The sequence below is a fragment of the Natrix helvetica genome (assembly GCF_964273705.1).
Source record: "Natrix helvetica genome assembly, chromosome: 8".
In the NCBI taxonomy this organism is placed as follows: Eukaryota; Metazoa; Chordata; class Lepidosauria; order Squamata; family Natricidae; genus Natrix; species Natrix helvetica.
The window spans coordinates 6,580,135-6,595,651 of record NC_138559.1 but is presented as its reverse complement, the minus strand read 5'-3'; the positions used below and the strand labels follow the sequence as shown (position 1 = coordinate 6,595,651).

Sequence of the window (15,517 nt, the reverse complement as noted above, 5' to 3'; positions counted from 1 at the left end):
TATTAGGCAGATGATATTTATTTATTTATTTATTTATTTATTTATTTATTTATTTATTTATTTTATTAAATTTATAGACCGCCCCCTCTCCCCGAAGGGACTCGGGGCGGTGTACAGACACCAGATTAAAACCTAGTATAAAATAGATACATTTAAAAACCAATTAAACAGTAGAGCTGTACAGGGTAATAAAAGTTAAAAATCAGCTTAAAACAACCCCAAAAATTTAAAAGTACAGAATTGAGGGACTAGATCGGGATTAGGCCAGGCCCGCTGAACTAAACAGGTGGGTCTTGAGCATCTTACGGAAGGAGCGGAGATCAGTGGTTGTTCTGATGTCACGGGGGAGGTCATTCCAGAGGGTCGGGCCCATCACAGAGAAGGCCCTACTCCTGGGCGTCGCTCGCTGGCACTGCCTCGTGGACGGCACCCGGAGGAGCCCCTCTCTGTGAGAGCGAATCGGTCGAAGGGATGTATGGGGCAGGATACGATCCCGCAAGTACCTTGGTCCTGTGCCATGGAGCGCTTTAAAGATGATAACCAGTACCTTGAAACGCACCCGAAAAGCCACAGGTAGCCAGTGTAGCCCGCGCAGGAGAGGTGTTACGCGGGAGTACCTAGGGACTCCCGCAACAACCCGCGCGGCCGCATTCTGGACCAGCTGCAGCCTTCGAGTGCATCTCAAGGGGAGCCCCATGTAGAGAGCATTACAGTAGTCCAGCCGAGACGTCACAAGTGCATGGGTGACTGTCTGGAGGGCATTCCGGTCCAATAGGGGACGCAATTGGCGCACCAGGCGAACCTGGTGAAACGCCCCCCTTGCCATGGCCGTCACATGGTCATCCATTGACAGCCGGGCATCTAGGAGGATGCCCAAATTGCGAACCCGATCCATGTGGGCCAGCTGTTCGCCCCCAACGGCCAGTGATGGACATAGCTGGTTGAACCGGGGTGCCGGAAGCCACAGCCACTCTGTCTTGGACGGGTTGAGCCTGAGTCTGTTACCTCCCATCCAGATCCGCACGGCTTCTAGACACCAGGACATCACTTTGACGGCATCGTTGGGGTAGTTCGGGGTAGAGATGTACAGCTGGGTGTCGTCAGCGTACAGGTGGTAGTCTACCCCGAATCCACGGATGATCTCGCCCAGCGGCTTCATATATATGTTGAACAGGAGAGGTGAGAGGACCAACCCCTGAGGCACCCCGCAAGTGAGCGGCCTCAGGGTCGACCTCTGCCCCCCTGTCAACACACATTGCGCTTGGCCAGAAAGGTAGGAGGAGAACCACCGCAAAACGGTGCCCCTCACCCCAGCCCCTCCAGACGATGCAATAGGATACCATGGTCGATGGTATCAAAAGCCGCTGAGATGTCTAATAGGACCAGGATGGAGGAACAGCCCCCATCTCTGGCCCTCCAGAGATCATCCACCAACGCGACCAAAGCCATCTCCGTGCTATGGCCGGGCCGGAAGCCGGACTGGCGCGGGTCTAGATAATCCATTTCTTCCAGGTGGCGTGGGAACTGTTGTGCCACCACACTCTCTACAACCTTCGCCAAAAAGCAAAGGTTGGAGACGGGACAATAATTAGACAATATAGCCGGGTCCAGGGAAGGCTTCTTGAGTAGGGGCCTCACCACCGCCTCTTTTAAGACGGCTGGCAAGAACCCCTCTCTAAGAGAAGCATTGACTAGTTCCTGGAGCCAGCCTCGTGTAACCTCCCAGGATGCCAGTATAAGCCAGGAGGGACACGGGTCCAATAAACATGTGGTGGCCCGCAGTCGCCCACGTAACCCATCCATATCATCGGAAGTAACAGAGTCAAACTCCTCCCAGCCTAATCCCTCAAGACCCACCTCCGACGTCTCTTCTGGACCACTAAAGGGGACCCACTCGCTGCGAATCTGAGCGATTTTGTCCTGCAGATATTCCCCAAACTCCTCTGCTCTACCCTGTAAAGGGGCCTCCCGCGGCCTCTGAAAAAGGAGGGAGCGGGTCACCCTCAGCAGGGCGGCAGGGCGGTTATCAGCGGACACAGTAAAAGTGGCACAGTACCGACGTTTGGCCACTCTCAATGCCACAAGGTAAGTCCGTAAATGGGCTCTCACCTGTGTTCGGTCAGATTCAGAGCGTGACGATCTCCATCTGCTCTCTAGGCGTCTCTTTCGGCGCTTCATCACCCTCAGCTCCTCGGTAAACCAAGGGGCCTGGGTGGATCGCTGCCGCGAGAGAGGCCGCAAAGGCGCAACCCGATCCAAGGCCCCAGCGGCCGCACTGTTCCATGCAGCCACTAGGTCCTCCATCCGGGCGCGGGTCAGGGCTACAAGCCCAAGCTCCGTCTGGAACCTATCAGGCTCCATCAGGCGCCTGGGGCGGAACCATCTAGGACATTCCGGTTCCGCCTCCCCGCGATGGGGGGTATCGGATGGAAAGTCAAGCCGGAGGAGTGAGTGATCTGACCATGACAAGAGTGTAACGACTAGATCTCCTACTCCCAGATCACTCCTCCACTGGCCAGAGATAAAAATAAGGTCCAGTGTGTGACCTCCCTCGTGTGTGGGGCCCTGAACTACTTGGGTCAGGTCCATGGCTGTGATGGAAGCCATGAACTCCCGAGCTACCTCGGATGTTTCCCCTACCGATGGCAAGTTAAAGTCCCCCATGACCAGAAGTCTGGGGGTCTCAACTGCCATCTCGGAGATCACCTCGAGGAGCTCGGGCAGGGCCGCTGATGCATAGCGAGGAGCCAAGTATACAATCAGCAAGCCCAACTGCCTCCCTGGGCCCCACTTCACACACAGGGATTCACAACCGGTTATCTGTGGCACAGTGGACTCTCTCGGTTCAAGACCTTCCCTTATAATGACCGCTACCCCACCACCCCTGCCCTGGGCCCGTGACTGATGGAATGCGCGGTAGCCTGGCGGGCACATTTCCACGAGGGGGAGACCTCCCTCGTGACCCAGCCAGGTCTCCGTTATCCCCGCCAGGTCCGGCTCCCCCTCTAAGACCAAGTCATAAATGATAGATAGATAGATAGATAGATAGATAGATAGATAGATAGATAGATAGATGATAGATAGATAGATAGATAGATAGATAGATAGATAGATAGATAGATGCTAGAGAGATAGAGACAGAAAGAGAGAGTAGGTAGGTAGATAGATAGATGATTGATAGATACATACATTATTATACAGTATATACACAGAAAGAGAGAGATGGAAGACAGACAGACATAGATGATAGATACAGATAGACAGACAGATATAGATGATAGATACAGATAGACAGACAGATATAGATGATAGATACAGATAGACAGACAGATATAGATGATAGACAGACAGACAGACAGACAGACAGACAGACAGACAGACAGACAGACAGACAGACAGACAGAAGATAGAGATAGATGATTATACAGTATATACACAGACAGATAGAGAGATGGTAGACAGACAGATGATAGATACAGATAGATAGATGATGATAGATGAGAGAGACAGACAGACACTTTATACCCTTTCTTTGTCTACGACGATGAAGAGCTCCACGTATCTTGTTTGTTGAAGAACGCTTCTTCTCCTCTACCAAAAAGAAAAAGGAAAAAAACCACAGGGGTTCATAATAAATTAACATTTCTCTTCAAGACCGAGTGAGGTTCTACTACCTTACATAGTCCTTTTAACACTGCTATTTCAGAGAAGAATTTCTAATGTGACATTTAAAGCCAATAGCAAAGTCTAGGATACTCTTCAGGTTTTGTCATATGCCAATTATGTTTACGTCTCATGAACCAAAACTAGATTGCACTTTAAGAGAAGAGCGTGGCTTTATTCAAGGGGGAACAGCGATATCAAGATGGGAGAGGCAATTGAACACGCCCTGCCCCCTTTTTAACATGTATGTCAAGCGTTGGGATCAAGCAATACCTGATTGACACAAAGATCTTTACAAATAAAGGAGAATATTTGTATCTCAGGTGTTTTGGTGCTCTCTGAGCTTGGTTGTTTTCTTGCAGACGTTTCATTACTCAAGTAGGGCGAGGAGGAGGAGGAGGACTGTGGGGTCCTTGGTCCTCTCTGGGTCTTCATTACCCAGCTAGGTAACATCATCAGTTATAGAAGGAACTGGGGTTTTCACGGAGGGGGGGGAACTGAGGGGCGTTGGTGCTCTCTGAGCTTGGTTGTTTTCTTGTAGGCATTTCATTACCCAGTTAGGTACCTCATCAGTTGTAGAAGGGACTAGGGTTTGCACAGAAGAGGAGGAAGAGGAGGAGGAGGAGGAGGAGGAGGAGGAGGAGGAGGAGGAGGAGGAGGAGGAGGAGGAGGAGGAGGAGGAGGAGGAGGAGGAGGAGGAGGACTGAGAGCCCCTTGGTCGTTTTCTTGTAGACATTTCATTACCCAGCTAGGTAACCTCATCAGTTGTAGAAGGAACTAGGGTTTGCACGGAAGAGGAGAAAGAGGAGGAGGAGGAGGAAGAGGAGGAGGACGACTGAGGGCCCCTTGGTGCTATCTGAGCTTGGTTGTCTTCTTGCCGACGTTTCATTACCCAATTGGGTAACCTCATCAGTGCTGTGATGATGTCACCGTACCTAGTTTGGGTAATGAAACGTTTGCAAGAAAAGAAGCAAGCTCAGAGAGACCTTTGACATCTGTCGTCCAAACTCACCCAGATGTCTTTCATGCCTAACATGCATATTGTGTCCGGGGCTTTCTAATTATCTCCTTACACAGAAGGTCCAATGTATTTTTTTCTTCTTCTTCCATTAAATTTAACCAAGAGGGGAATTTAAAAACAAAACGCGACAAAACCCGTCCTGCAAAAAGCAAGCCCTAAACAATGAAAACCTTTCCGGAGGGCACCTACTCTCGTCCTTGGTGAAACATCTGGGTGGTGCTGAACATCTGCGGTGTCCCACTTTCCATCCAGATGAGAGACGCCACAGCTACGGGACTCTTCCATCACACTCTCCATCCGGTAAACAGCATGGTGGGAAGTTCCGTTGATGGGCTCAATTCCATAGGACGCGTCATGCAACTGCACCAAGCCCCTGCAATGACAGTGTTAGATTTCCTAACGATGCCCTAAGTATCGAGTGAAGTTTTCAATACAAAACCAGTGATTTATTAGGGACGCCATTAGGTAATATCTGTCCGCAGTCAAGCCTGTGCTTTGTTTGATTTACTGCTGAACAAGATACCCCTTGTTCCTCCCCTCCCCTCAGTCTGTGTCATAAATCACATTCCCCAATGAGGTACACCCCTCCCAAACCGGCTGCAGTAATCTGAGCTCCAACTCCAGCCGACAGTATGTGTAGCATGCAGTCCCCCTCCTTCTGTTCCCATGACAACACTGAGAGTTGACAGACAGGCATCAGCCCAATTTTCCAAACGGTAAGCATGAAACTCAACTAAGTGACGCACGGAACGCCACGCTCCGTGTTAAAAAAAATAGCAACACAGAAATTAAGACTCAAATATACAGAAATAATGGGCATTTGGTATGGTGCCAGGAAGCATCGTTTGGTCCTAACTAAACACACCCACAGGCGGGCGTAATAGCTTCGTCAACTGGGTTGTGAGAATTAAACTCATGCTGTGCGCTGACCCCAGACGCAAGGTAAGAACATCTTTTCATACTTGAGGAGAGGAGAGGAGAGGAGAGGAAAGCGAGGAAGAGAAAGGGAGGGGAGGGGAGGAAGGGGGAGGAAAGGGGAGGAGAAGAGAAGAAAGGGTAGGGAGAGGGGGGAGGGGAGGGGAGGGGAGAGAAGGGGAAGGGAAGAGAAGGGGAGAGGAGGAGAGAGAACAAAACTCTGCCCTGGCAACAGGAAGGGCATCCGGCCTTTAAAACGCTCTGCTAGCTCCATTCAGTTGCCCAGACTCCATCCCACAAGGGAATATGGGGTCTTTAAATGAAGATGATGATATAGACCATCAGCCACCAACTGGTGGTCCGTGAAAAATTTTTGGTGGTCCGTAGAAAAATTATTTGCATTTTTTATATTGCACTAAATCAGGGGTCTTCAAACTATGGCCCCTGGGATGGATACGTACAATGAAGGCTTGTGTTGCTGCAGAGTCTCCCCCTTTGGGGTCTTTTTGCGCAAGTCGGAGAGGGGCAAAAATTCCAACTTGGGGTCTGCTTCAGACTCCTGGTGGGGGGCTTTGGGCAAAGGCTGGAGGGAAGAGCCGGAGGGCCTCGTTCCAGTGGGACTGCATCATGGCCTGGAACTGGCTGACCATCTCAGCCCAGTGAGCCTCCAGGCGCCGGCACCTGGCCTTGCACTCCCGCAGGTCTTCCTTCTGCTTGGAAAGCCTATGCTCCTAGTCCTCAGTGAGGTGCTCCTGCTGAGCCTCCTTCTCGGTCAGATCCAATTTGAACTGAGCTGTTTTGCCAACTTTTTCTCATGATGGCTGTTTGGCTCCAGCAACGGCTTCCTGTTGGGGCCCGAAGGAGCCTGGGCGGGCAGGTGAGGAGTGGCTGGGAGGGGAGGGGTGAGTAGAGGCTGGCGAGGCGCCCCTCGACGTGAGTGACATGAAGTTGGCCACACCCCTCTCACCTGTCTTTTGAAACCAATGCCTTAGATAATCTGAACACAAACCCAAACTCTGGCTTAGATATGTAGATGACACTTTCGTAATTTGGCCACACGGGAAGGAAAAACTGGACAACTTCCTCACACATCTCAACACCCTATGCCCCAAAATACAATTTACTATGGAAATAGAAGCTAACAACGAACTTCCCTTTCTGGACGTCCTAATCTTTAAAAAACCCAATGGCTCCCTAGGACACACCATCTACCGGAAAAAAACACACACCAACTGCTACTTAAACACACAATCTCCAAAACTGAACACTTCAACAAGAGAATAATTATGGAAGCTATCGAAATAGAGAAACACTCCCACAACATGAATAAACGTGACGATACCTCCCGCCTACCAGACATCTGGAAACCAGCCCTAGTCAACAAACGAGCCCCACCCACCACCCAGGCCGTTACAACACAAAAAAACAACAGACCCACAGCCAGCACCAATCAGCACCAATCTACCAATCAGGATACAGCCACACATCCAATCAATCCACTTACTGAAACAAAGCCAGCACTCCACACACACCCTACCAAGATTTATAGGAAGACGGCAGCTCCAGGCACGCTTTAAGCCAAAAACACCAGCCTGAGGATGGCAAGTGAGACCTCGCCGAAACGTTGCCAAGACAACCTCAATCTTACACGGGAAAAGACCTGAATATAACAAGACCAGCATATATGTATGTGTGTGTGTGTGTGTGTGAATTGTGTCACAACCCCTGGTATGCCCAAATATGGGAGGGAACACACTGCTTCCCCTTTCTGTCCTTCGGCTCACTCCAGGAGACCATCCAGGCAGAAAACCATATTTTTAATGTTGCCTTTGTTATATTTGTGTTGTATTTGTGCTGATTTATTTATCAGCATAAATATCACACACACACACACACACACACACACACACATATATATATGATTTACTGTACATGTACAGATAAAAGAATCACAACAGATATGTAAAAGAAGTGTAATGTGTTGCCAAGACGTGATGTTTGCATAAACAAAATAAAAAGTTTTTTAAAAAAGACAGTGAAAGTGAAAGAATGGGACGAGATGCCAAGGCTGACTCCCTGTCAACCAAGTGATTTTTAAAGGGGGCGGGGAAAGAAGGCTCAAAGCGTTACATCACTTCTGGACCGATGCTTGTCAGCTTCTTCCCTAACGAACGAGTCCAACAGGTGGCTCGGTTACCTGAGTCCGAAGCAGGTGCTGACTGCAACTATAGAATCTGCGATGCCTTCGACATATCCTCGGTAGTGGCAGTGCTTCTAAAAAGAAAGGAATAAAAACTGAGCACAAAGCCACATCAGTGGTTTAACCAAAATATTGTTGTCGCCCCTCCAGAATCAGACAGTGAGGAAGTTGGGGAGGAACATGGGCCAGTCCTGGGGGCCAAGGAAAGCTCAAACAAGGGCTCTGTGTCGGAGGCAGAAAGGGAGTTAAACAGCAGTGAGGCAGAAGAACAACTGGAGCCTGTTCCCAGTGTGAGCATGCGCAGAGCTGCCAGAAGACAAGAACAACTAGAAAGCAGGGTCGACGTAGGAGGTGAACTGGCTGTCAGTGTTCCAAAATATCATCCAGAATTAAATCAGAGTCCAAGGCAGAGCTATCCTTAAAGTTCCAATTTAATAAGACAGACATGTTGGCACAAACTGTGGAATCCCAAATCTAAAAGCTTCCTGGGATTCACAGGTGGATGGTGAATTTTATTTTTATTTCCCATAGGAAATAAAAGAGGAGCGAAAGGGGAGTGGGCTTTTGCAGAAAACAATTGGTTCGTTCGTTAGTTCGTTTCGGGAGTGTGAAGATCTGTCCATGAATCTCAGCGACTCTGTGCCCAGTCTTTCCTTGCAAAGGACCTCATTTGGAAAATATTTACATGGCAGCTTTTCAAGATAGATAAGGTCTGTGGTCATAACTTCACCTTTGAAAGACTGTTTGCCAGGCCTTTGCTGAATGTGAAGGAGAGGAATTCACATTCGTTTAATAAAAGGGATTATCTCAGGACCAGGAATCTGCTTCGTGCTTTTTGGGGAAGCCTGGGTCAGAACAAAGTCTCTCTTAACAAACTGAAAGAGAAGTGGAAGAAAAAAATCCCCCTCTTTCCACACGTATATGCGCGCACACACAGACACTGAACGCCTCTCCCCATGGACCGTAAGAGGGGCTACAAAGGATGTGGAGAGAAAGCCCACCCACCCCCATCAACGTTCCTCTGGCCTCATCCCCAAGGCTGGCAGGCCAACGTCCTCCTCAGCCACAGCAAATTCTTTGAAACATTTTTTTTCTTTAATTAATTAATTTATTTATTTTATTTATTTCGATTTATCAGTCGCCCCCTCTCCGCAAAGGGACTCGGGGCGACGTACAATTAAATCAAAATACAAGTGTGGCATGGAGGAGGTAACACCAATATTTAACAGTCAAGTTCAAATAAATAACAATAAATTAAAACAATTAAAACAGTTAAAAACCCCAAAATTTACGTATAAAATATTAAAATATTAAAATTGCCAGGGAGTTTATCAACCCTCGGAGAAAAATAAAACTCACCTGAAGATTTGGAGTTTCGGTTTTCAGATTTCCAAGTTTATCGTAGGTGTAAATAGTGAAATCTTGGGACAACAGATCTCTAAAAGGAGGGAGGGGAAAAATGTATGAATACCAAGAAGAAAATGCTTTTTTAAAAAAAAAAATCAAAAGAAGAGAAATGGGAGCTGAAGGATAACGACAACGACAAAAACGCCAAAGGCCAGACGAGGAAGGAAGAATGGATGGAAACTGACCAAGGAGAGAATCAACCTGGAAATAAGGAGGAATTTTCTGACAGGGAGACCAATAAGCAATGGAACAGAGAAGCTGAGGGAACTTCATCCCTGGAGGCTTTCAAGAAGAGACTTGAAAAAAGCACCTTTGAGAAAAACTATGAGCTGGATGACTGAGAATCTCCATGGACATTTACCTATGCACAGAACTGAAGAAGCTTCTTGGATGAGAAGCGACACGTCTTCAAAGAAAAAACAGAAAGTCCAGTCGTCTCTCGAAAAAGCACCTTTGGGATAACTATGATCTGGATGACTGAGAATCTCCATAGACCTATAGCAGAGGTGGGATTCAGCCGGTTCTGACCAGTTCTAGAGAACCGGTAGTGGAAATTTTGAGTAATTCGGAGAACTGGTAAATACCACCTCTGGCTGGCTCTGCCCCCATCTATTCTCTGCCTCCCAGGTCCCAGCTGATTGGGAGGAAATGAGGATTTTGCAGTATCCTTCCCCCGCCACGCCCACCAAGCCACGCCCACAGAACCGGTAGTAAAAAAAAATTGAATACCACCACTGACCTACAGCCAGAAAGGAATCACTTACTTGCTCCTTCTTAAATGAATAATATATTCTTTTCCTTCAATTTTAACACTGAATGATAATTTGTCCTGAAAACATAGAGGGAGAAAGCAATATTAGGGGGGGTTTCAATCATACATAGTGACCCAGTCCCAAATAAATGAACAGGGGGAATCAAGCAGCAATATTTAATAAATATTTCACATCTTCTCTCCCTGTGTGTATGTATATGTACATATATGTATATGTATGCATTATATATGTGTACGTGTGTGTGTTCCTGGGGGGGAGAGGCATTTTATACATCTTACGTGGTTTTTAGATTTAACCTTTTCTAGAATGCTTTCCTTTTTAATCTTTATTATATTCTATTTTCCAATTTGTGTTGTGGCCCCTCCAGCAGCCGAATCAGAGGAGGAGGAGGCGTGGGAGTGAGGGTCAGCATCAAGGCAACCTGAGAGCTACGAGGAGGAAGAGGGAATGGAGCTGTTAGAGAGACAGAGGCGGAGTCTGGGCTGTCCATTAGCCTCAGATGGGGAGTCAACAGCCCCCAGGTCTGGAGGTGGCTGATGAGGAAGAGGAGGAACAGCTGGGTCCAGTGCCAGACACGTGGATGCAAAAAAGGCAGAGGAAAGGAGAGCAGTGGAAATCTATGGGCCGGTCCTTGGGACGGAAGAGCCACCGCTAATGAAGCCCCATCCTAGCTCTGGGGAAAAAGGCAGGGGGAGGAGATGAATAGATGTGGCAGAGAACCATTCATCTCCTACTGGACAGACTTATTAGCCTGCGGTGTGTGTGAGAGAGAGAGAGACTTTTTCCCGGGACTGCTGACACTCCTAATAAAAGGGAACATTTCGTTAACTACAGAGGGTTTGTCGTGTTTAGGAGCTGGATCAGAACAGATGACTTTGTATGCTATCCTGGGTCAATTTGGAGTAAACTGAATTGACCATTGGCTTACCTGAAGGGTCCTTTTCTGTACACCGCGGGAGAGTCCAAGCAATGGGTTAATTCAGTCTGCTTGCCCTTAGGACTGAGGAACTATTTTTCCTTAAGCCACACCTCCTCCTGGTGTGCTCAATCCCCCAGAATTCTTAGAAGGAGTCAGTTCGTGCGGACGGAGCGAAGCGTCCAAGATGATGTACTGTTGACACGAAGAACCCGAATCCCGGCCTCGAGAGCCAGGGTGGGTTGGACTCTCCCGCGGTGTACAGAAAAGGACCCTTCAGGTAAGCCAATGGTCATTTTCCTGTACACCGCTTGGAGAGTCCAAGCAATGGGACATACCCAAGTTACTGTCCATCTGGGCGGGCAGAAAAAGGCTCCCGGGATTCGGTCTCTGACACAACCGCCTGGAGCACGCGCCTGCCGAAGGACGCCTCAGCCGAGGCGAAAATGTCCAATTTATAGTGTCGCACAAATGGAGAAGGAGAGGACCACGTAGCGGCCCTGCAGATGTCCAGGATCGAGGCCTGGGTGGCCCAGGCCGCTGAGGTAGCAGCACTTCGTGTGGAGTGTGCAGTGATGCCGCGCGGAACGGCCTTGGATTGACTTTCATAGGCAGTCGCAATGCAAGCACGAAGCCACCTGCCAATTGTGGAGGAAGTGACCTTCTTCCCTAGGGAACCGGGCTGGAAGGAGAGGAAAAGAGCCTCTGACTTCCTGAATTCCGCAGTACGAGCGATGTAGACCTTCAGGGCCCTCCTGACATCAAGATTGTGCCAGGATCGCTCTCTGGGATGCGACGGATGAGGACAAAAATTTGGCAACACAATGTCTTGCGCTCTATGGAACCATGAGTTTACTTTGGGGGTAAAGGTCGGGTCCAGCCTCAAAATGACCCTGTCAGGGTGGATGACGCACAGATCCTGGCGAACAGAAAGAGCCGCCAGCTCCGAAATCCGGCGAGCTGACGTGATGGCAATCAAGAAAGCCGTCTTCAGCGTCAGGAATCGAAGAGAAGTAGTGCGTAGAGGCTCGAATGGAGGGCCAGAGAGGGCCCGCAGGACCACGGACAGCTGCCAAGTAGGGTAGCGATGAACGGTGGGAGGGCGAAGGTTAGAGGCGCCCTTGAGGAAAAGACGCACCTTCGGGATTTTGCTGAGAGGCAAAAGGTGGTCGCCCGACCAGACGGTAGACAAAGCCGCCACTTGGCGTCGAAGGGTGTTCGGGGCCAGGCCCTTGTTGAGTCCCGCTTGAAGGAAGTCAAGCACTCTGGGAACAGGCGCGGTCGTCGGCTCGATGAGCAGCTCCTCACACCACTTGGCGAAGGCGGCCCAGGACGCATCATAAATCCTGGTGGTTGAAGGGCGTCTCGCCGCCTGAATGGTGTTCACTACCTCCTCTGACAGGCCTTGGCCTTTTAGTTGGTCCCCCTCAAGTGCCAGACGGCCAACTGGAGCCACTGGGGCTCTGGATGAATCACGGCCCCCTGGCTGAGGGAGATCTGGTCCGGAGGAATGCGCCACGGAGGAGACACCGACAGGTGGACAAGGTCGGCGAACCACGACCTGCGGGGCCAATGCGGGGCCACGAGAAGGACCTCTGCTCCCTCTGCGATGACTTTGGAGATGAATTGAGGAAGGAGAGGCAGGGGAGGGAAGGCATACAGTAGCTCGCGGGGCCACTTGCAACGCAGTGCGTCTGTCCCCTCCGCCCCCGGGGTGAAGAACCGGGAGTAGAAGCGGTCGAGCTGCTTGTTGTCCCTGGACGCAAACAGGTCTACAGCCGGAGTCCCGAATCTGTCGGACATCTGGTGGAACAGGCGAGGGTCCAGATTCCACTCCGCAGGATCTATGGTCGTCCTGCTCAGCCAGTCTGCCTGTGTGTTGTCCACTCCGGAGATATGGTCGGAGCGAAGGGATTCCAGATGGCGCTCCGCCCAGCGGCCCAGGGACTCCGCCTCTCTCATCAGTGCTCTGGATCTGGTGCCGCCCTGGCGGTTGATGTGGGCCTTGGTGGCCACATTGTCCGTCATCAGAAGCACATGTTGACGATGGATGGACCGGCTGAAATGGCGCAGGGCCAGGCGAGCAGCTCTCAGTTCCAGCAGGTTGATGCTGTAGCTGGTTTCCACTTGGGACCACTTGCCCTGAACAACCAGGGACCCCATGTGGGCTCCCCAGCCGGAGAGGCTGGCGTCTGTGGTGATGATTAACCTCTCGGGCTCCTTGAATAGGTGGCCCTTGAGGATGGCCGGAGACACCCACCAGCGGAGAGACCTCTTTACGTCCGGCGTAAGTCGAATCGGCCTGGTAGAGTTGCTCCTGGATGCCCTCTGGTGCGGCAGCAGCAGCCACTGAAGAGCCCTGGAATGCAGGCGGGCCCACGGCACGATGGAAATGCAGGAGATCATTTTTTCCCAGCAGCTGCGACAGAAGGACCACTGGAGCCTGCCTCAAGCTCAACACCTTGTGGGTCATGGACCTTAGACCGGCCAACCTGTCTCGGGAGAGGAAAACCCTGCACAAGTTGGTATCTATCACCGCCCCCAGGTGTACAAGTCTGTTTGACGGAGTGAGATGGCTCTTCTCTATGTTTAGAGTGAAGCCGTGATTTCTGAGGGATCTCATAGTGGTTTGGAGATCCCGTAGGGCCTGTTGCCTGGACGACGACTGGATAAGTATGTCGTCCAGGTAGCACTGGAGCCTTATGGGCCTGCGTCTTAGCTGGGCCGCCACTACCGCCAGCACTTTGGTAAACGTCCGAGGGGCGGACGAGAGGCCGAATGGAAGAGCTTTGTACTGGAAGTGGCGACCCGCATAATAGAAGCGCAGGAACTTCCTGTGCTGAGGACGGATGGGGATGTGGAGGTATGCCTCTTTGAGATCTATAGATGTGAGTAGATCTCCCTGTCGAATCCCCGCCAGAATGGTCTGCAGAGACTGCATCTTGAACCTCTGGTAGGCGATATGCCTGTTGAGGTTTTTGAGGTCCAAGATGGCTCTCCACCCCCCCCCGAGTTCTTTGGCACCAGGAAGAGGATGGAGTAAAAACCCCTCCCCTCTTCGCCCTGGGGAACTGGTTCCACGGCCCTGATGTCTAGGAGATGACTGACTTCCTGGTCCATACGCTCCCTCTTTTGGGGACAGGAAGGGACAGGGCACCGGATGAAGGTCCGGGGGGGGAGGGACAGGAACTCCAGAGAGAGGCCTTCCCTGACTATCTGCAGAACCCAAGCGTCCTCGGTGTTCTGGGCCCAATGGGAGGCAAACAGCTGGAGGCGACCCCCGATGGGCGCCAAGCCCGGGCAGTCACTTTGACTTACGGAACGGCCTGTTGGAGGCCCCACCGCAGTTATACTTGCGGAAGCCGAACTGCTGCCTGCCTCTGTCCCGAAAGGGCGCCCTGTCCTGGGATCTGTCGCCCTGCTGGCCGAAGGACCTATTGGAGGGAGAGAAGGAAGAGGCAGAGGTGGAAGGCTCGGAGGCACGAAAGGACTGCCTCTTAGAATAGGGAGCGGTCTTACGTTCCTGCTTTTTGTTTAGAGAAGGTAGGATCTTCCTCTTGTCCTTGGACTCGATGAGGAGAGGATCCAGGGACTCGCCAAATAATTTGGACCCCTTAAAGGGGGCGGAAGCCAGTTTCCACTTGTTTTTCTGGTCCGCTTGCCAATGTCGGAGCCAGATCAGCCGACGAGAAGTTATATTAGAGCCGAGCGCCCTGGAGGCAAATTTTGTGGCATTAAGGGATGCATCAGCGGCATACTGGGAGGCCGCGATTATTTTTGACACGTCCTGGTGGAGACGGACGTCTCCCGCCGGGAGCTTGGTTAGGAGCTCGCGCAGCCAGATCACAGAGGCCCTATTAAAAAAGGAGGCGGATGAAGAGGCCCTGATGGCCCAGGCAGCCGCCAGGTGGGTTTTGTGGCACGCCTTTTCCGCCTTCTTGTCCTCCACCTTAAGGCCTTCCAGGAGGTCGGCCGGTAGGGAGGAGTTGGAGGTGAGCGCAGCGATGGGCGGGTCGACAGTGGGCAGGGCCAGAAGGTCCTCCAGCACTGGCTCCATGGTATAAAGCTTCCTATCTACCCCACTGGGAGAGGACTGCGTGGCTGGCTGAGCCCACTGGCGCTGGATTAGGTCGAGAAACAGCCCCGGGACCGGAACCAGCTCTTGCTGGGGCGCTGGGACATCAAACATGACCGCATTGGGATTAGCCGGAGTGGCATCTGCCGCCGGCGCGGTCGGTTTGGGCTTGATCCCCACCCTGGTGGCAGCCTTGACCTTGTGAAGGACAGATTTGAAAAGGCTGGGTTTGAACAGACCCGCAAAGGCGGGCGCTTCAGGGGGGAGGTCCTCGTCGTCTGAGTGACCTAGCACCTCCGGGTCAGGGTCCTCAATGGCAGAGGCCTCGCTGACCACCGAGGATTCCAGGGAAGGATGGCGAGCGCGCTTGCTTGGAGGGGGAGCTGCCTGATCGGGTTTGGGACCCTTAGGGGCCACTGCAGTGGGACTTTTAAATTTCATGGCCTCCGTGATGCCCTTGGCAATGGCACGGGCCATTAGTTCCTGCATGCGGGGCGATAACTCCTCAGAGTCAGAATCAGGATCCAAGCCCTCCTCTAGGGGGGGT

General features: G+C 51.2%; 1 protein-coding gene across 1 annotated transcript in view; it reads right to left on the bottom strand.

Moving 5' to 3' along the window:
• Window positions 1-15,517, bottom strand: part of ADAM9 (ADAM metallopeptidase domain 9) — a gene marked incomplete at its 5' end in the record, with an annotated part of 46,681 nt that overhangs the window by 25,622 nt on the left and 5,542 nt on the right. Inside the window, 5 exons of the mRNA XM_081960686.1 lie at window positions 3,526-3,591; window positions 4,874-5,057; window positions 7,797-7,873; window positions 9,159-9,237; window positions 9,971-10,035. Of these exons, the coding sequence (XP_081816812.1) occupies window positions 3,526-3,591; window positions 4,874-5,057; window positions 7,797-7,873; window positions 9,159-9,237; window positions 9,971-10,035 (471 nt within the window). The remainder of the gene's footprint in view (window positions 1-3,525; window positions 3,592-4,873; window positions 5,058-7,796; window positions 7,874-9,158; window positions 9,238-9,970; window positions 10,036-15,517) is intronic.